Source organism: Solanum stenotomum, chromosome 12 (genome assembly GCF_019186545.1).
Source record: "Solanum stenotomum isolate F172 chromosome 12, ASM1918654v1, whole genome shotgun sequence".
In the NCBI taxonomy this organism is placed as follows: Eukaryota; Viridiplantae; Streptophyta; class Magnoliopsida; order Solanales; family Solanaceae; genus Solanum; species Solanum stenotomum.
Window position 1 is genome coordinate 50,496,209 of NC_064293.1, and position 22,119 is coordinate 50,518,327.

The 22,119-nt window shown below is 35.0% G+C and overlaps 1 protein-coding gene across 3 annotated transcripts in view; it reads right to left on the bottom strand.

Annotated features, from left to right (window-relative positions):
• Nucleotides 1-1,197: 1,197 nt before the first annotated feature.
• LOC125846570 (transportin MOS14) overlaps nucleotides 1,198-22,119 on the bottom strand; it is a 75,169-nt gene continuing 54,247 nt past the window's right edge. For all 3 annotated transcript variants that reach the window (XM_049526094.1, XM_049526093.1, XM_049526095.1), the window contains 8 exons: nucleotides 16,970-17,055; nucleotides 16,101-16,288; nucleotides 12,545-12,637; nucleotides 12,021-12,208; nucleotides 11,048-11,159; nucleotides 2,637-2,821; nucleotides 2,147-2,263; nucleotides 1,198-1,776 (listed from right to left, as the gene is read on the bottom strand). In XM_049526094.1, the coding sequence (XP_049382051.1) occupies nucleotides 1,552-1,776; nucleotides 2,147-2,263; nucleotides 2,637-2,821; nucleotides 11,048-11,159; nucleotides 12,021-12,208; nucleotides 12,545-12,637; nucleotides 16,101-16,288; nucleotides 16,970-17,055 (1,194 nt within the window). In that variant the 3' untranslated portion in view covers nucleotides 1,198-1,551. The remainder of the gene's footprint in view (nucleotides 1,777-2,146; nucleotides 2,264-2,636; nucleotides 2,822-11,047; nucleotides 11,160-12,020; nucleotides 12,209-12,544; nucleotides 12,638-16,100; nucleotides 16,289-16,969; nucleotides 17,056-22,119) is intronic.

A 22,119-nucleotide genomic window follows, 5' to 3' on the forward strand; every position in this document is an offset into this window, starting at 1 on the left:
CCCCCCCCCCCCCCCCCCCCCAACCCAACAATCCTCTATCCTTTTATTTTTTTAAAATTTCTTTTGTAAAAATTCATACTTCACCCCACAACCACCCACCCACTCATTCCCCCCAAAAAATTGATATTATTTTATTTTTTAAAAAATAAAAATTCTACCACATCCTATTTAACTCTCTGCTCCTAATTATTTTTATTTATTTTTTTACATTTTTCTCATTTTGTGTTAGATATGTACATATATTTTTAGGAATAATTTTTCTACTTGTGTACCGAATATAACATAAATAATTTTTTTTTAAAAAAGTCGTGTGGCAGCAAGTAAAAAATATTTTCGATACGTAATATCTAACACAAAACGAGAAAAAGATTGAAAGCGGAAGGTTAGGTGGAGTGGGTAAATTTTTTTTTTTTAAAATATAATAATATCTAAATTAGTATTTGAAGATGGGGAAGTTAACAAAATTAAATTCTTTTATAAAAGAAATTCAAACAAAAAAATGGAGGGGGGGGGGGGGGGGGGGGGGGGAAGGGGGAGTGTATAGTGAAGAGGAAGTGATGAAATGGGGTAAGAAAAATATTTTACATTTTATTTTATAGAAAAAAGTATTTTTTTGGGATAATAATTTTTAATCTTTGATTTTAACTAACACATAATTTATTTAGTTTTTGTCAAGGTGGAATATTTTGTCTATGTGGAGTGATGTGATAATTTTTTTAAATTAAAGAGAGTATATTACACAATACACACTATGGTAAGAGTGTTATAAAAGAGAGAAATGTGTTTCTCAAACTAATAAGTGATAGTTTATGTATGAAACACACTATCTCAATAATTTAGGTATGAAACTTAAAAAAATGGGATAATTTAGGTGTGTTTTTAACCTTTATATTTTTGTTTTATCAGTATAGTCCTACTTTTTAATATTTAATGATTAGTGGTTGGTGCAAAATGCATTAGTGTCATCCTCGGTACCAATTTCAATTGTGCCAAAAGTTCTGCAACATAAGCACATGATAGATTATAAAATTTTAAACTCCCCTACCCAAACAAAAAAAAGAAGCTAAATGCATATCAATTGTGCTAGACGGTAAAAATAAACCGGACAAAAGTCTTCTCTACCCTTAGCCACCCCTTCTCTCCCATCTATATACCCTCCTTAAAAAGGAGATCCTCCAATTCACATTCAGACATTAAATAAGAAAGTCTTCCAACAACCAAAAAGGCGACTTTGGAAAGTAAGATTTGTTAGAATAATCATTATCCTCCATTTTATTTCTCTTTTGATGATTCTTTTACCCTACTAACCAATTGTCATAAATGGGCCATCAGTGCCTCGTTGATATGTTGTGTATTACAAGACTGATTTCTATATTACAAAATTGGGGATACTGTACAATGTACATTGGTACAAAAAATGCACAAATTCTCCAAGAAGTTGAGACTCCTGGAGAAGAATGATTCTGCATTCCAGGACAAAACTCAACTTAAATAGAATGAAGATGCCGCAGTTCCAATATTATTGAACCTATGGCAGCAATTGCTCAAATTTCAAGTAAAATTTGGAGAATTGCGATGCCCATCAGCAAATTCTCTCACTAAACGCTTTAGAATTCTCCCCCCTTTACCTTGCATATGCCCATAATCACTTGTTCCTCCAACGTTTCGCCTGCTCTCAATATAGTCTGAAGCAGCAGCAGCAAGTGCTTTAATCCAGAGAGGGACCAAAGACTCTACTTCGCCATGCTTTAGGTACTCAGCTGGTAAATTGTGTACCTGGAAAACGATTATTGGTCACACAAAAGAGTGTTTTGATACAACTCTCCCCACAAAAACATTGTCTCAATGCAATTCTCTCAACTTATCATAGTAGCAATATCACATCTGGAGAAGGAAAGAGAATCAACCTGCTAATGGGGTTGAAATAAGTGACAGAATAGCACACTGAATAAAGCTAATATGTAAGAAAAACATTTTTTCTTATAGAAGTAACAAATGATGACCATTTCATAAGGCTCATATAAGTGCTGCTTTCCTTCTAGGAAGTTTGCTGTGCATGAGCAGCAGGATCAGTTTTGATAAAATAAATGAGAAAGGCACTTAGGAGAGAGATAGATAAATAGTGATAGAGAGAGAGAGGACTGACTGCAGAATGGAGCCATCCATGTAAGGAATCCCAACAAAGATGAGCCTTCCAGGTGGTTCTTTCACTTAAATTGCACATAGCAGCCAATTGCTGCAAAAGTGTTGCAGACTTGTGAACCTGTTAAGGGAACAGTGTTAGCGAAAACGACAACATTGTCAAAAAGACCATAAAGATTGAAATCATCCAACTGTAGTGTTCAAAGACTCCTGCTTTTGTTCCAAATGGCTTAGGATGCTCCAATAATAATAGCGAGCCACTTGATCCTCATGATAATATTTCCTAGTAAAAAAGGATCCCATTCTGGCAAAATTGGTTCTACACGATCTTGCATATATGACATTTGAATTGTAATTCAAAGATAAGACTCTAGCAACCTACGGCATACTTGCAAAATAAATGCTTTTGATACAAAGCAACCTGCACCAAACTTGATTGCTACCAGTTCTTTCTATAGTATCTCGAGGAATAAACATGAGCTGGTTCAATTTACCCTTGACATTGCAGAAACACCAAGTAAAGCATACATTAGGTTTGACACTAGGCCATCGCCGCTGTGAGATATGACTTGTATTGCCATAGCATCAATTGAACTATCAGAAATACCAACTATGCCTTCCAGTTCAGAACCATGCGTAAGGGATTCAACCAAAGCATTTAAGCCAGTCTCTAGGAAGCCTGAAGCACAATATCAAGTTAAGAGTTTCTCATTTAGACTAGAATAACAAATAATTAGATGTATAGAACCGCATTTTTACTAAAGGTCAGAATCAGAAGAAAATTTCGATATGATGAATAGGCTATACTCAACAGACATAAAATCATATAAAAAAATGTGAAAATTCATTATGGTGCACTATCTAATGGACTTCACAAGATTTAGATTATGGATAAGGATCTGATCAAGATATTTTCATGTTTCACTATGACTTGTGGTTCTCATTAATAGCAGATCGTATTGGAAATATTTAATGTAGCAAGTTTCAACATTTAACATATTGCTGGATAGGGTAGCAGAGATGGTTCAGTGACGACAGCCTAAGCATTTTTGTTTCAATCACCTTCAGCAGCTCAAGTAAGATGGACACGACAATTCATCAAGTTCACAAGTTTCAAGATAGAGAAACCTTGTGGAATTTGACATTCAGAAGAAATCTACAAGATTAGGAGATAGGAGGAATTCTAGAACCTTATAGAATTATTATTTTATAACAAGAATATTTGTCCAAAGGGATAGTTGGAAATGCAAAGAGATGAAAATAAATTTATTTCAACAAAATTCTTCTTACACAGGCGACTAAAAATGTGAGGACACTAGTTACCCACACCTACCAGTTTGGATTCTCAGAACGTCAAAAAAAAACATGTTTTCTCACATGCTTTGCAGCAATAGGTCTATTCTAATAGCAGGAAACTTTTTAAAAAAAGATTAACAAACATGTGCCAATATGGGTCAAACAGAGGATTCAACATCAAGTTCTAGAATTGACAGGTTTTTGTTATCCACTGCATGGGAAGAGACGGTTCCAAGTAAACCCCTTTGCCTAGATTGACTGTGGACCATTTTCCAATTTTGTTGGATGAAGCAGAGGAAGACACACAAATTCCCCCTACAGATCCGAGAACATGTGTTTAAGTGACAAACTTTGGAGATAGATGATGGGATGGTGGAATGGTCATCCGGTTACTGACAAGTCAAAATGCCAAGAAATTGAAATTGTTGCAAGGGGAGATAAGTGTGTGGAATAAGGAGGTGTTTAGGAGGCTTGAGGTGAAAATGAAGGGGATTCTGACAAATTAGGGAAGCCAATGATGGTTGGAGGGCAGAAGGACTTGGGAGGTAAGAGAGGAAGAGAGAAAAAAGGAATTGAAGAGGGTGTTAACTAGTTTGGCCACTCTAAGAAACTAGTTGGAAACAAAAATTGAGGGCATTAAATTTGGGAAAATTATCAAACTAGTCAAAATTAGCAACTTATTTATGGAAAATAGCTGTAGTTTCAAAATATTATAAAAAAGAGCAATATGTTCTTTTTACAAAAAACACTTCCCCTCTCTCTCTTGCCCTCTCCTCTTTCTCTCTCTCTCCCTTGCCTCTCCTCCCTTTCTCTTGCCCTCTCCTCTCTCTCACCCCCCTCTCTCTCTCTGTTTTTCTCTCTCCTACCAATAAGAAGAAATACATTTAAATTTATTATGTATCAATTGTATTCAATCAAATATAGGTGAGAGTTTTGTATTTTATTTCAATTGTATTCAAAAAAATGTATTTTGTATTTTTTGAATCAATTATATTTGTATTCATACGAATACAACATGCATTTATATCCTCTCTGTCAAATGTATTTGTACCCAATCAAAGAGAGGATGAATAAAGTTGTATTCGTTGTATTTCAAATACAATTGACAAGATACAATTGATACAAAATACAGAATACAATGCAAAAAAAATACAAAATACAATCATCTCTCCTCCCTCTCTTGATCTCGCTCGCCACTCTCCTCTTAATATGTATTCATTTTGATATAAATCAATTCGTATTTGTATTCTTTTTCTCCAAAATCAGCGAAAAAATACACTCTCTCCTCGATATCGCCTACCTCTCTCCTTTCCCCTCCCCTAACATTTTGCTATTATCCATTATTAAGCAAACTATATCTATAGAGTCCTATTTAAGGCCTAATGTTTGCTATTTTTGCAAGTTTCCCATTAAATTATGGTTGGAGTAGGGGAACTCTAATACTAATTTCTTTCAAGATAGAGGTGAAAAATAGGAGAAATTTTACAGAGATGATAGAGGTAGATTGGGTGGTGTGTACATGAGAGACTGTATAATAGGCTATAGTGGGGTTCTACCAAGTTTATTTATGGAAGAGGTAGATTGGAGAAAAAAGTCATGAGGGATGCAATTTAAGCAAATTTGGGATAAGAAGAGGGAGTGGATGGAGAGGGCAATTGGGAGGAGGAGGTGTGGGAGGTAGTAGAGGGTTACACAGGCTCGGATCCTATTTTTATGATATTTGACTGGACACAAAACTTAAGTAGTTAGTGTGCCTTGTGGATCATATACGTGGTAATGGAAAAAACAATAAAGAATGGACAAGAAGTTGGCGATTAAAAAATATCCAATAAAATTAAAATTTGAAGAGAATAGCAGTCATGGAGTGGCTAACTGTGTTATCTAACGTTATTTTTAGGATGTCAAAAATGGCTGAAGAATGGAGGTGGAGTACAAGTATCCCATAGTACAAGAACAAGGGTGATATTCAGAATTACAACAACTATCGGATAAGAGTATCAAGTTGCTAAGTCACACTAGGAAAGTTTGGGAAAAAGTGATGTAACGGTGAGGAAATATGTGTTATTACCAAGAACTAATAGGGTTGCACCATTTATCAACCCTTAGCCAATTTTTATTTGCCTTGATGATAGATGAACTGATGCGGCACATCCAAGCGGAGGTGCCATGGTGTATGTTATTTGCAAATGACGTCGTATTAATTGACGAGATACATGACGGAGTTAATGCTAGGCTGGAGGTTTGGAGACAGACCTTGAAGTCTATAAAGGTTCAGGTTGAGCAGGACTAAGACAATACTTGGAGTCAAGTTCAATGACGTAATTCATGAGGCAGATGTGAAAGTGATTATTCAGACACAAGTCATCTCCAAGAGAAAAAGTTTCAAGTACCTTGGATCAATAAACCGAGGAATGCGGAGATTGAAGATAATGTTACACATTGCATCGTAGCAGAAAAGATGAAATGGAGGTTTGCATCTAATGTCTTGTGTGATAAAGATGTGCCACCAAAACTTAAGGGTAAGTTTTATTAAGTGGTTCTTAGACTTGTATGGGCAGAGTGATGGCTAGTCAAGAGTTTGCACGTCCAAAAGATGAAAGAATCGGAAATAAGGATGTGAAGATGGATGTGTGCGCACACTAAGAGAGATAGGCTTACGAACAAAGATATTCTGTACAAGGTGTGAATAGGAGATGCACAAATGACTCAGTGAGCCGGTGTGAGAAGTTGGCTATGGTGGGTATGATGAGGTAGAGGTAGGCTGAAGAAGTACTCCCCCTGTCCCTACTTACTTGTCCATTTTTCCTTTTTTAGTTGTTCCTAATTACTTGTCAATTTTGACAAATCAAGAAAGGACAATTTTTTACCTATTATACCCTCAATTAATTACTTTGAAAAAGGTTGAACTTCTTGAAAATCTTAAGTTTTTAATTCATCCACTTCATAATTAATAGGGGTAAAATGATAAACTCACTATGTCAATAATTGTTTTCTTAATAGGTGTGTCAATTCAAAAGTGGACAAGTAATTAGGGACCGAGGGAGTATAAGGGAGAGATGATCAGACAATAAATGACACAACTACAGCTTACCGAGGTTTTACCCTACATAGGAGGGTATGAAGGTCTAGGATTAGGGTAGACGATTAATAGGTAGTCGAGTGTTATCTAGTTCTCTTTAATTAGTATTATGATTATTCCTCTCCAACTATCTTATTCTTTGTTTTTATTACTTATTGCTTCTTGTGCTTCAGTTGTCGTATTATGTGTTGTTGCTTCTTTACTATTGTAGTTCCTTTTCTTACTGATTTTGATATGCATATTTAAGCCAAGGGTCAATCAAAATCAACCTCTCTACCTTCACAAGGTAGGGGTAAGGTTGCGTACGCACCACCCTCTCCAAACCCAACTTGTGGGATTGCATTGGATATGTTGTTGTAAATTACAGAATATATATAATTGGTGGAATGATGTCAAACATTTTCAAACTCCCCAAATAGAAAGAGGGTACTCTCTCGGCTTGAGCTTTCCAGAGGTTTTCTTTTTAGTCTGGATAATGGGCTGAATAAATTTGTTTCAACCTCATCAGTTACAAGATGCAATGAATTCTTTTGACAAGTTTAGGTGCTAAAAGTGCATATAATAGTGGTCGATATAATTAACACATAACGTGTGTGTTTATATGTGTGTTTGTATATATATATATATATGGCTCTTGAGGTTGGGTTAGTTGATAACAATGGGTGTATGACCACTTCCTGCATTCTTTATGCATGCAGGTATGTGCAACACTTCAGGGAAAATGAGAAGTTAGATAGTTTTACATTTGCTTTCTCCCAACAATTCTGTAGCAGGGCCAAGGGGGAGGTGTTGGAGACTGGCGCCATTCTAATAGGTTGGAGATTTTGAGAGAAGTCTTAATGAATCTTTCACAGCCATCATCCAAGAAGGGAGGAAACGCCGAGTATCAAAGGCAATAGACCTATTAGTTTAGTGAGAAGATTTTATCAGATCATTTCAAGGTTCTTTCCAATAGACTAAAAAAGGTCCCGAACTAGATAGTGTCTACTTTATAGAATGCTTTGAGTAAGGTAGACATATTGTAGATACAGCTTTGGTGGCAAATGAACCAGTAGACTCCAGAAGTAAGCCAGGAGAACTGTATTTGTTGTGAAAGCTAGACGTTGAGAAAGCATATGTCTATGTCAACTGGAATTACTGGATTTTATTCTGCTGAGTATGAGCTTTGAGTACAAGAGGAGAAATGGATCAAAATTTGCATATCTATCGTCAGATACTCGGTATTTGTGAATGACCGTACATGCAGATTTTTTGGTAGCTACATGTTTACATTAGTTGTGGAAGAGCAACAAGCAGAATGATGGATAGAGTAGTTGTATAGGGACATTTGAGCAGCTTCTCAGCAATGTTCAGAAGTCAAGGCATCATTAGAGTGACTCACCTATTATTCACGGATGACACATTAGTTCTTTTTGATGCTGATAGGATACAATTGGAGTAGAGGCAGCAACCGAAAATCTGAGAAAGAGGATCACCTATATTAGTTGGTGCTTCATTTGCGAAATTCGGGGAGGATGTGGACCACCTCCTATAGCATTTCCAGGTAGTTCACGAATATGCTGGAAGATATTGAGATGTCTTGGAATATAGTGGACCATACCCGAATGCCAGAAAAGGATGATTAATTAGTAGGGCAATCAAGCGAATATGTTAGGCATGTGTGTTAGATCTTATATAAGTTGTATGGAGAGAGGAACAAAGGGGTTTCAAAGAAATCAAAATGATTTTGTACATTTGAAGAATAGCCTTTTATCTTTAATGTATTTTTGATGTACCCATGAGGTTCCTATTTGTATGGACAATTGAGTGTCTTTCATAGAGAAGCATTTATTTTTGTAGCTTTTCCCATTCTTCAACGAAATTATCTCTTGATATAAAAAGATTAAAATGTGTAAGCTAGCGATTCATGTGCAAACTTTCAAGTGAAGATGTAGACATTTGCTAATGCGTTGTCCATAAGAGCTTGTTGTGGTGGACAATGCTAAATCTGTTTGGAGTACAGTGGCCAATGTCGGCAACTGTAAAAGATGTGATGTAAGTTAGACCTATAAGAGGAAAAGAAGGTGTAGAACATGTGATGTACCTCTGCACGCTCTTATGCTGTATATAGAGGGAAAAGAACTTAAGAGTTTTAAAAGATGTACAACTTAGGTGCATGACACTGCACTAATATTAGTTATTAATTTTTGTCCACCCATGAGATCCATCTTCATGTAAGTGCTCTACTTTTTATGATATATGTATATTGAGATTTTCCCACTATACTAACAATATTATTATTTTATTAGAAAAAGACATATCTTTCTGTAAAATATCTACTTTTTATAACACTTCATACTGAGATATTTTGACAACATTAACAAAATTATTATTTCGTCAGGAAAAGGTTCATCAACTTGAGGAAGGGGATGGGGCTGAAAAAGTTGTGTTATCCCTTGATATTTTATCACAAAAATATAATCAACTAAAACATGCAGGAACGCTTGCTGAGAGAGGAGCAACGCCTGAATAGTCGTCCAGAAAGTAGCGGCACCAATTGCTGAAGGGAGGAGTAGAGAAGAAAAGAACACATTGGACATGTGGCAACATACAGTGGTTGGCATCGCTCACTGGTCGTTGAAGATATTCGAGTCTACCAAGATTGTAGGGGGTCGTTTGGTACAAAGATGCATAATGCAGGGATTAGTAATACATGGTTTAGTTTTTATCAAGTGTTTGTTTCATTGCTTCCCACCTAATCTTGTGTTTGGTTTAAAACTCTATAAAAAGTTTCTTTCCTATTATACTCTTGAGTTATTATGAGATTTCCTATGTCATGTAATTGGGTCAAGGTAGATAATTGCCGGACAATATTATTTTTTGTGGCCTTCTAACTAGGTAGGAGAAGAATAATGTTGTCGCCATGTTTGCTATTTTCTCACTTGAATTATTTGAGGATAAAACTCTACAAAAATCTTCTTTACAATTATATCCTTGAATTTTTGTTGGATTTTCTATTTCATTTAACTAGTCAAGTTAAATACTAAAATATAAGAAAAAATATTATTATTTTTTGAGGTGCGATGTGCCACTACGGACATCATTGATAGCACAATGTATTTCTGATTTTTTGTTGGTCAAATATACCTTAAACTTTACATAGATTTAAGGCTACCTAAATTGTTCAAATACCTAAAGCTTATTAAAAAAAAAGAAAACAAATAGTTCAAGTGGTCAATCGACGAATTACATTTAAGAAAAATCCAAAAATAAAATCAACCCAATATAGCAAATCAAACATGGAGAAAAAAAATATTAGTTTGTGAAATCATCAAATTACATTGAACGAATTTGAAGAATTAAAAGAACATTTATAACCATTCCAATATAAATAAAAAAGGACACTAAATTACAAAAGAAATTTAAGTAAAGGGATTGGGGGATAGTTTAGTCATTTAGGGGTCTTATCCAAGGATTCTCAAAACTTTAGATTAGTTATCCCTCCTTTTTCTAGGGTTAAAATAAGACTTCATATGGGGTATAACTAATCCGTGGATTAAGTTATAAATAAAGTAACCAAACAAAGTTTTTGCTGGACTAAATTTAATCCATGGACTATTCTAATTAATACCGTCTACAAAACGGGTCCTAAAGGTTGTGATGCAATATGGAAAACTATATTACGCTAGTAAACACACTATAATTAAATACAAGTATTTGAAGATAAAAATCTTTTTTAGGATAAAAATCCTCAAGGGCCAGTGGTGCATGGTCTGAAACTCCAGATAATAGTCCGCTCTCTAATCTGTTCACTAAAAACCCTGACATTTACTTGCGGTAGGATTCGAACCTGTAAGGTGTGCCTAACCCCCACATCACAAGCTACACTCTTACTACAAGACCAAAGCCCTAGGGGCTCCTAAGATCAGTGTTTTGAAAACCAAAAAGTGCAAAAAAGTGACAAGGTCCATAGGGCTTAAAACAAAAAGCAAGAAGTGAAGCACACAATGTAACGGAATTAAAAAATATTAAACATACATGAATTTAGCACAATTAAAATGAAATTGTAATTAAATAATTAATTTCAGCATCCAACATACAATAATCTCAATATTAATCCAACCCCTCAAAGTTGAGATTCAAAGAAGCGACATTCTTATTAGACTTACTTTTTGCACCATTGTTTGAGGTGCAAACTTCTCTATATTGCATGTCTTAACCCATGAAGCAATAATCGCTCGCTTCACATACTATGTTTTGAATAATACTGCCGAAGATATCCTATAGAATATCCTACAATTTTCTTTTTGATGACCAAATATTCTACAATTCTAAAATTGTAGAGAATATTCTACAACTTTTTTCCTTATTCAAGTACAATAAATCTAGATATGTATGAATATACGCACATATTCTCTATATATTCTAACAAAGATCAATAGTATGTAGAAAATTAGGTGCCACAAAATGAAAACAGTTAATGAAATGTTAGCAAAAGTTATGCAGGATATTTGATGGGTGTGGGGACTTCAACTCATTTTCCCGACTTACATGACATAAATGACATTGCTGCCAGTGCTGCGCCACGGTGCATAGCAGTGCAACATATAGCTGCCTTTTGAAATGATAATTCAAGGATGGAGCCAGAAACTACTAACACTTCCTGAGACACATCCAGAATAGAAGGTGTCAAAGTTACAAGTTGTTTCTCTAATTATGAAAACAAAATAACGACGTACATGCTCTATTTTTTTTTTTAATAAGCACCTGCATATAGGTAAACAATAATGGAAAAACCATAAATATCACTGCCATATTTTCATGAATGAGATGAGAAGAAAAACAGATAAGATAGACAAAGAGCAAAAATAAATATAAGCAATGATGATGAAAGGAAGACAATTTTGGGAGGTGAGAAACACAAAGCACAGAACAAGCAACAGAGCTACAATTAGGTCTAATACACTTGTTTGGAAAAGATCACGGGCAAAGGAGCTAAACTGGTTGTATTTGCCCTTGAACTTTGCAAATGGTTTAAATTTGCACTTTAGCTGCTAATGTTAGCCCATAAGGGAAAAATCGACGACTTTGGGTAGGGCAGTTAACAGTGGGAAAACTTGTTCCGTTTCACATAGTTTGGGGGAATATTTTACTCTTTATCCATTGATAAAAGTATAAGGGTGATATAAGAATAAAAAACTATAACATAAAATGTTAAATCATCAGATATTAATACGTAATAAAACATGCATTTGGTTGGAATCTTTTCACCTGAAGGAATTATTTTCCTCATATTTCAAGTTCCATAATCAAAATCAGTGTTTGATTACTACATGTAAGAATCAACTTTTTAACTAAACCTGTACTTCTCAGAGACCCTGTCTGGTTTGGATTACGTTGCAGATTTAATCAGTTTTCCTATGATTCATTATTGTACAAAAAAAAAGTTTAAAACTTGCAACTGTGATTTTAATTAATTTTGTGTTCACATATATATAAACATAGGAAAAAGGTAACCAAAAACCTTCAGAGAGCAGCGGATGAAAATAGACGCGAAATTAGCAAAGGCCTCCACCAGATCAGGCTCTTGATCACATATATATGAGGAAGTAAGAGCCATAATTGATGTTGACTTGGAAAATCTTTCAAAGATACTGACAAAAAGATGTCCATATTCTTCTCTACTGCCAAATTCCTCAATGAGAATGGAAGCTGCAAAAGTTACTGATCAGCTGAGACAAAGGTAGTTGTATTGGAAATATGAGCAACTCAGCTAAGTTGACAGTTGCCAACTCTTACGACTATCAAAAGAAGATCAGATTCAAGCAGGAAAAGACACAATGACCTAAAGCTGTTTCCTGGTATAAATTTCCACAGCCAAAAAACCAGTTAAAGCCTTTGCTACAGCACTGAAACTGAGACTTGTTCTAAGCAAAGTTCAGAGAAATAATGATACTGGTTTTGCAAAAGGGCATAGGGGAAGTAAAACACATCTAAGAACGAAAAATTGTACACGTCAAAGCTTTGAAGCAATCTATAACACTCTACCTGTTCTTATGTAGCAGTCATGGCTTTGGAATGATACAAAGTTAGTCGATAAACAATTAAGCACTCCTGGCAAAACAGACGTGAAGTGCTGACCTGCAAATGTAATGCACCCAAGCAGTAAGTAATTTATGTGATCAAGGTCTCAACTTTCTCTAGGAAGATACTATGTACAAAGAGACTTTCAGTAAATAACCTGTTCTTGTATTGGTTTGGAAACCTATATTACCTTGGACTTTTAAATGGCTTATATGTATACTTGGAAGAGTGGGGGCAGGGGATTTTTGAGGTTTTGGTGGTTGGAACTTATCTTTCTTGACTAGAATTTGATTGGTTATTCATACCGATGTTAAACTGACAAGATATTACTGTGGGTGACCATAATTGAGGCTTGGCTGCTATAAATGAGGTTTAAGGTGAGTGGGAGCCCTCTCTTATGGTTGCTTTCAGGGCTTAATTGTGTTGTATGTAAACATGGTCCTATTTGTTGTGTTTGGACATGCTTGTATATGCATTTGACTAGTCTTAAATGTATAAGAGACTACACATGTGTGGTAACTGTATCACCACTTATTTATTGTGAAACATGTTGTACTTGCACTTGATAAACTCTATACATGACCAAAGACATTCTTATACGTGACATAAATGTATCAGTAAGTATCTTGTATTGAATAAGGCTATGGGATGGCGGGGATAATGGAGTTTTTTCTATTAAATCCAATTATGAAAAGCCTTGGGGCAGCAAGAGTCAATTTTTTCATCTTCCGGAGTGGATTCCAAGGGTACCGAGAAAGGTGGGCTTTCACTTGACTAGAATACGTGGTGTACGGGTTACGTCCCGACCACTTCTCCGACAACTAAGAATAAGAATTTGAGGAACAGGAAGATTACATGTGGCGGTTGGTGCTTGATGTGTAAGAAGCTTGCAAGAAGACATGAATCACCTCCTTTTACATTGCCGAAGAGCATCTCGCTTGCGGTTGCAAATATTGTCACGGTTTGGTCTTTACAGGGTGATGCTAGATGCGGTTAAAGAGAAAAACGTTTAATCTTTAGATGAAGGAAGAGAAGACGTAGAGCATGAAATGTTACTCTACTAGCACTTAAGTGAATCACATATAGAGAGAAAAATGGAAAGCTTTTGATAGAGAAGAGAAGGATTTAATAAACTTGAGAAGTAACTTCTTATACCTTATTTCCTTTTGGTGTACCCATGAGGTTTTTACAATATAGAATTATTGTTTGTAGAGAACCATATGTTTTTGTAAGGTTTTCTACTTTTTGGTATAGTCCTTGTAAATGGGTGACTCCATGCCCTCCAATAACAAAATTTTATTACCTTGTATCAAAAGAACCATATGTTTTAATAAGGTTTTCTACTTTTTGGTATAGTCCTTGTATATAGGTGTTGCCATGTCATTCTATTAGATAATTTTAATACTTTATATGTATAAACAAAGGCAATGGATTGCTTGTACTCGCAAAACAGTGAGGCTACCTACATACTTGAACTAATACACAGGCAAATTAGATGCTCATAGGTTATGGGCGGAGCCACCTTAGCTTATGTGATGTCATCCGTCACTGCTTCATCGGATAGTTTTGCTATACATATGTATATATGATTAACAAGCAAGATTAAAAAAATTAGATAAAAGGAATAAATGACACCCCTTGTTACAATGGAAGTCTCAGCTCTCACGGTTGAGCGTTAATTTTATTTTGGAGATATCATGGGATCGATTCTTAGAGCTACTTGTGTGTATCTTTTTAAAAGTTCTGAGCAATACAAGGCTTTGCGCCTCAGTAGTTGTATTAGTTATTTTTGTGGCTCATACACTGCAAGAAGTCCATGCGCACCTTGACTAATTCCACGGGATACTTGCCACCTCCCACCAGCACAGGTCCTAGATAAAGTCCTTTTGTATATTATGATGTCATTATAGTGAATTGTTCATTTATTTTGTTTTTATGCACTCACTGAAGGAAGAGCACGAAGAAGCGGTCAACAAGATTCTAAGATATATGAAAAGTTCACCGGGGAAATGATTGTTTTTCAGAAAAGGTCAAGATAGAGGCATTGAAAGCTTTACAGATGCAGATTGGGTAGGTTCTACAATTGATAGGAGGTCTACATCAAGATACTGTACTTTTATCTAGGGAAATCTTGTGACTTCGAGGAGTAAAAAGCAGAATGTTGTAGCCCGTAGCAGTGCTGAAGCTATATATCGATCTATGACCCATGGGATCTGTGAAATGATTTGGCTTAAGAAGATGATGGAAAACTAAAAAAACTGTTTGTGTTACTAATGAAGTTGTACTGTGACAACAAAGCCGCCATTAAGTATTAATCACAATCCAGTTCAACATGACATAACAAAGCATGTTGTAGTGGATAGGCACTTCAATAAAGAGAAGATTGAAGAAGGAAACATGTGCATGCATTTGTCCCAACAAATCAACAAATTGCAGATATTTTTACAAAAGGCTTGTTTAAACCAAAGCTTGAAATTCTCGTAAGCAAGTTAGGCATGAAAGATATTTACAAGCCAACTTGAGGGGGCGTGTTGATTTGTAAATATCTAAGTGTGGTTAGATATGATTTTGTAGGATTTAAATTGATCTAACAAAATCATGTCTGCTATATTATTAAATAAGTTAGGATATAAGAATCATCCCTTGATTCTCAACTCTCCTAGAATTAAGGAATCTAATTGCTAGCTAGTTTATTTTTCTATATTATAAATTTGTATCTCTATGGATGAATAAAATTGTACAATTTCGGTACCAAAACTTACACCTTATATGTCGACACCGCTTATGAGAAATCCTACATACGCCCCTGCATATGGTGGAGCTTACCCTATCCAGCCATTCCAGAAGTTGGGGTTGGTAGCATATAGGGCTCCCTAGCTACAAGGGATTAGGAGAGCAACGACTAGTTGAAGTACATTTAATGAACCCCCAATTGATATGTTATATGCAATGTGTACTGAAAGTACCACAGTCAAAAATATATTAGTTTATATGTGGAACTATGTACTTTTGTATTTCGAACTTGCATATTGCTTGTCCACCTTGGACTGAGTAATCATTCGCTATTCCTGGTCTGCCCTCTCTTTCACAGCTTAGGAGTACACATCGATGAGCTTAAGTAAGCCTTTTTGACTAATACACTTTGTTGATGTGGCTCGCCCCTCTTCTTACATTTTACAGACGTTGAATTGGGTTACTATTGAATTGATAATTGCCAATTGGCTTTGACATGTCATTTCACGACATCTGTTGGATAACAAATATTTGGATAGTCAGTTGCTTATAGTATTATATCTGAGATATACTTAAGTTTATTATCGAATTAGGCCTACTAGGTGACAATTTTAGGTACCAATTTCTAATGCATGTCCACAAGGTGACAAAATTTACTTGTATAAGTATGGAAAAGGAAAAGTTGTAATTGGTAAGCCTGTCGATCTTGGGGAAAATTTCACCTTCATCAAATAAGTTGAATGCTGGTTTTAGAGATTTTTTTAAAAATAAATCAGAAAAGAAGTACCCGATGACTGAATTGCTTGGGAAAGAGCTCTGCATGCTGCCATAGATAGAATAGCATTTCCAATGTGCTCCGACTGAAAAAGTTTTTCTAACATTTGCCAGAATACTCCTAGCAGCGCTACAAGAGGATCATCCACATCCGAACCAGCAGAAGACTCTGTTGACAGATGGCTGAATAAAGTTCCCAACCTGACCAATTGGCCAAGGCTTTACTACATAGAAAGGTATACGGATGGAAAGCAAAGACCAGCAAGTAATTCATAGAAGTCCTTTACAGAATGGGGAAAAAAGTTTAGATTCTTCCCAACCTTCATAGAACTAGTGTTTTTGCAGAATCTACGTCCAATACCTTGTTTTAGACTCTTCGTGGTAATTAAGACAGACATAGAGAACAAAATGATAGAAAGTATAGCAGCGATTAATACACGTGATCATACACATACTGCAGATAAAATTCTAAAAGACTAATAATCGAATTTTGCATCAGTCATGTGGAGGGGATTGGTTCACTTCTCAAGTAAATGCTCTGTAAGGACTCAATTTTGTATGAAATGTCTCATACCAGGTTTCACACTTTTGGGAAGAAAAAGAAGGTAAAATTTTATCACACTTCTTTTAAAAATAGGATGCTACCAGGAAATGTTCAGATGGTGTATTGGTCGAAAGATGGCAGAACATTTCAAAATTGGTATGCTTCTGTGCCAATGATAGCCTTGCACTGCAAACTAGTGAGCAGAATAACATAGAACATGATCTTTGTGAATGTTACATTTCAATTTCTCTCCGTGGCTATGGCATGCAAACCTTGATAAGAAAAATATCTGAACTAATGCAGATGCAAAAAATAATAACGTAGCAATAGGTTCAAACCTATGTAAACCTCTTCTTGCAGCATTAGTCAACTGAGAATAAGAAGCAGGATTATGCCTTAAAGAGTGGCCTTGATTTTCATCAATCTGAAACAGAGAAATTCATTCTCAGTTAAGGTAAGAGCTTAGAGGACAGTTAATAAACAATTTATAGTACTCTGCATCATGCGCTTTCAAACTGATCCAATTTTTTTTTGGTTAAGGTGAATGATTTTATAAAAATGGGACAAACCTGAAAAGACCCAAAAAAAGGAGAAAAAAAGATAAATGCCAATGGAGATCATAGAGAGGTGTCACATCACGTTGTCTATGTTTCTCCTTTATATATATTATATATATATATGTTCAGGCCTTTTCGAAAAGGTTAATGAAACCAAAATATGGTTCTCTACGAAAGAAACTCAATCATCTATACACATTGGGGTCTCATGGGTAAACCAAAAAGAAAAAAAAACTAGAAACATAAGATTGCTTTGCAATTTCACAATATCGCTATCAACCCCTTCAAACACTCTCATGTTTTAGTCCTTCCAAAGAATCTGCATGATGCTTATGGAGCAACATCCCATGCCCTAGATTTTCTCTTTCTTCTTCTCAACAGTGTTTTGGAAAGCAAGACGTGGAAAAAAGTGATGAGGGCTCGCTTCACCGAAGCGAAAAGCATAAAGCGAAGCACACACTTTTTTCAAATAAAGTGTTGTTTAGTATAAAAATAGGAAAATATTAAATATGCATAGATAAATAACCAAGAACTCAATAGAAATAATATATTAAGCAGGTCTTTCAATTCTTAAATTAAAAAGTAAATAATAGATACTAGAAATAGATAGTCAATAATCCTCCTAAGTCATACTCTCTCCGTTGCAATTTATGTCAGTTAGTTTGACTTGGTATGGAGTTATGAAGAAAGACTTTTGAAACTTATGGTCTAAGATAAGTCATAGATTTTTGTGTGGCTATAAATCATTTCACTAAGGGTAAAATGGGCATTTTGAAGTTAAATTGTTACTAAATATAATATGTGTAATTCTTTTTGGGACTGACTAAAAGGAAAGTAAGTCATACAAATTGGGACAGAGGGAGTAACAAATTAAACAAATGCATAACCAAATCACAAGGGGAGCGAATTCTTATTCTTCAACAAAACAGAGTATTGCAGAACGCGACTTACTGTAGCATTGAAAAACAGTAAGTTGAAAAAGAAAACCCTAGCAGTAGGCCCGCAGCAGATAAACGAAGAAGAGAAAAAGAAGAGATGAAAAACTTACCTTGCAAGTCGTTGAAAGAAAGTCGCAGCAGTCGCACAAAAGAGGGAAATGTTTGGAAAGAAGTCTCTAAGTATCTTTACAGTTTTTTTTTGTAAAAACCTAGTTAAATCTGACCTCGCTTAAGCGAGCTTTTTCTCGCTTTTACAAATGTCGTGCTTCTCACTTCAGTCCCAGAAGCGCTCACTTTTTCACCATAGCATTGCTTCAAGGAATAAACCGACAGCATGTCGCTTCGCTTCATTTTGCACTTTTAGCGACAAAGCGTTTGCCAGTGAATGCTGATGGGGTGAAAATTCAAAGGAAAAGGGTATAGAAATACTGAAGTAGAGAACAAAGCAAAGAGCATGAGGCATAACACCAAAGGTACAAATGTGGACTACTCGAAAAGAAAGATTCTGAACCAATACACAACATTTTGGTACAAGCGGATCACATTCATGTTATTTTGCACAAATGTTGGAAGCACCTATGAAATACAAGTAACATAAAAGTTTGAGTGCTTTTTCAGGTAGAATCATGTTTTTTTCTGTTATTCTAAGATCTTGTGTGCTTTTTGTTTATGCAGGGATTATTTCTCTTTCCCTTAATAAAAATATGCTAAGTTGGATGAGTGGAGACAAACACAAGAGTCTAACCTGTTTGGCCATGAGAATTTTTAACTTTCTTTCGGATTTGTGTTTTTACTTTATATGAAAATCCGCATTTGGCCATGAAAATTCCAAATTGAAGTTGTATTTGGAATTTGGAAAACACCAAGAACTTTGTTTTCACTTTAACTATATTTTTCTTTTTCCAATTTTACCAGAACTGATTTTATTTTTATAAAATTACCTCTTTTAAATTATATTTCATATTTTGAGGTAAAGTACATTCAAACAACCAATATTATTTGCAAAAATTATAACCGTTTCTCTAACTTCAAAAACTTCAAATTAAGTAAAAAAATTTTGTAATAGTATGTAGTAGATTTTATATGAGATCTAAATTATGACATTATGTTTGTATCTAGTTTGAGACAAGTTAGGTGATTTTGTTAGTTCTTAGAAATCAGGAGTATAAACCATATTTAGAAAAAGTACATTCAAATTCTAAATATTCTTTGCAAAAGTATGGCCAACCACAACTCCAACTCTAACTTAAAAAAATTAAAATAAAATGAAATATTTGTTTTCATGTCCAAACACCCACTAAAGGGTTCAAGTTGAGCATGACCAAGACAAATTGCTTGGAATGCAAGTTCAGTGACGTAACTCATGAGGTTGGCGTGAAAGTGAGGCTTAATACCTAGGTCATCCAGAAAAAAGGAAGTTTTAAGTATCATAGGTCATAATACTAAGTAATCAGAAGACTGACAATGATGTCACACACTGTATTGGTGCATGGTGGATGAAAAATAGAGGCTCGAATCCGGAGTCTTGTGTGACAAGAAGGGGTAACCAAAACTTAAAGGCAAGTTCTACGCAGTGGTGGTTAGGGGTGTACAAACTGAACCATAAAGTCTAACTGAACCGATGAACCAAGTCAAACCGAGAAAAAAAACCGACTTATGGTTTGGTTTGATTGGTTTGGCGTTGAAAAAAAAAAACCGACCACTCTTGATTTGGTTTGGTATTAATAAAAAAAAAGTCAAACCGAATCCAACCCAAACCGACATAATACATATATAATTTTAACTTTTTATACATAAAAATATTTATATAATCTATTTTATAAATATTTTAAATTTAGTTTTATTAATTTTCAATATGTACAAATTAGATATATATTCAGATTTGGGCTTATAACTTGTAATTGGTGAAATGATCCATCAATTGGTGAAATGATCCAAGCCCAATATAAACCTAAAAGTTAAAACCCTAGAAACTAGTCATATTCTCATTTCTCACTTTCCACTTTGCAATCTTTCCACTTTCCATAGAGCTGCTCAATCTTCATCTGCTCATTCTTCTCATTCATCCGCGCGTCTATAGATAGTCAGGTATGTTTTTGTTTTTCTTGCAAATGTAAATTTATCAATGAATTTCGTCACTTACTTTTTCTTGCAAATGAGTAACTTTATTTTGAATCGTTGTTGGCTGCTGCTACAAGTCTTAATTTTTTGTGTTTCGCTTCCTTAGATGGAGAATATGGCTGGAACTGATGTAGAAATGATTATCGACAGTCCTCCGGTTGTATCAATACCTCAAAAGAAAGGTAAAAGCACTCCTCCTAAAAAGCAAAAAAGAACAACCCCAATAGATTCCATTCCTACAGATGGTAATACTGGGAGAGAAACGTCACAAATTTGGGATCACTTTGCAAAATTTATTGCTAAAGGAGGTAAACGAAGAGCAAAATGTAACTATTGTGTAAAACACTTTGCTGCTAAGACAAAAACAAATGGAGCCTCTGTATTGTGGTCACATTTAAATGACAAATGTCTCAAATCTCCCTTTAGATTTGTTGATAGAAGGCAAACAACTTTGAAATCTGTACCAATCAAAGTAGGGGGACAAGAAAATGGAACAAGTTCTATAGAAAAGGTTGTGTACAATGTGGAGGATATCAGGAGGGCCATCGCTGAATTTGTCATTATTGATGAACAACCATTTAAAGTTGTTGAAAGGGAAGGTTTTAAAAAATTGATGACCAAAGCTTTGCCTAATTTTGAATTACCTTCACGGGTAACTGTGGCTAGACATTGTTTGAAGATCTATCAAGAAGAGAAAGGAAAGCTTAAAAAACTTGTCAAGAATCAACACATATGTATTACTAGTGATACATGGACATCACTTCAAAATTTGACTTATATGGTCGTGACTGCTCATTGGATTGATGATGAATGGAACTTACAGAAAAAAATTCTTAATTTTTTCCAAACTCTGGATCACAAGGGTGAGACTATAGCTAAAGGTATTGAAGCATGTTTGTTGGATTGGGAAGTTGAAAACTTGTTTACAGTGACTCTGGATAATGCATCTGTCAATGATGCTGCTATTAAGCATTCGAAGGCACGTATTGATGATTGGAAAGGGGTCATATTGAGAAATGAGTTTTTACATGTTAGATGTAATGCTCATATTTTGAACATAATTGTAAAAGAAGGTTTAGATGAACAAATTGAGCCAATTTCTCGCATAAGGAATGCAGTGAAATATGTCAAGTCTTCTGCTTCTAGGTTTGCCTCTTTCAAGTCATATGTTGAGAAGACTAAGCTAGATACTCATGGTCTCTTAAGTCTTGATGTTGAAACTAGGTGGAATTCTACATATACGATGTTAGAAACTGCTGTAAATTTTGAAAAGGCCTTTGCAAGAATGTACGTGGATGATCATAACTATCGAAAGTATTGTCTTCAAAGTGAATTGAAAGGACATCCAACTACAAATGATTGGCACCTTGTGAAAGGTTTTATAAAGTTTCTTAAAATCTTTTATCAGTCTACTTTAAAATTTTCAAGGAGCTTATATGTTACTTCTAATATATTCTTCCATGAATTTTTTAATGTTCGAAGTTCTATATTGAAGTACTCTTGTAGTGAAGATCTTATTTTGATAGACATGGCTGGAAGGATGAAGGTTAAGTTTGATAAATATTGGGAGAATATTGAGAAACCTGAGAATTTGAACATGTTGTTGTTCATTGCTATTGTGTTGGATCCTAGGTATAAGATGCGATATGTCAATTTTATTCTTAGCAAAGCATATGGCTTCTTATTGGGAAAATTAAAGGCAGATAATGTGGAAGGTGTCTTGAAACGTTTGTATAATCACTATAATTATTCTTCAATTGAAACTTTTACAAATAACATTGGAGATGACACTAACATGATGGGTGAAGTTGATGATATATTGCATTCTCAATAGGAGAAACATTTAGAAGATGAGGAAAACATTGGAAAAAA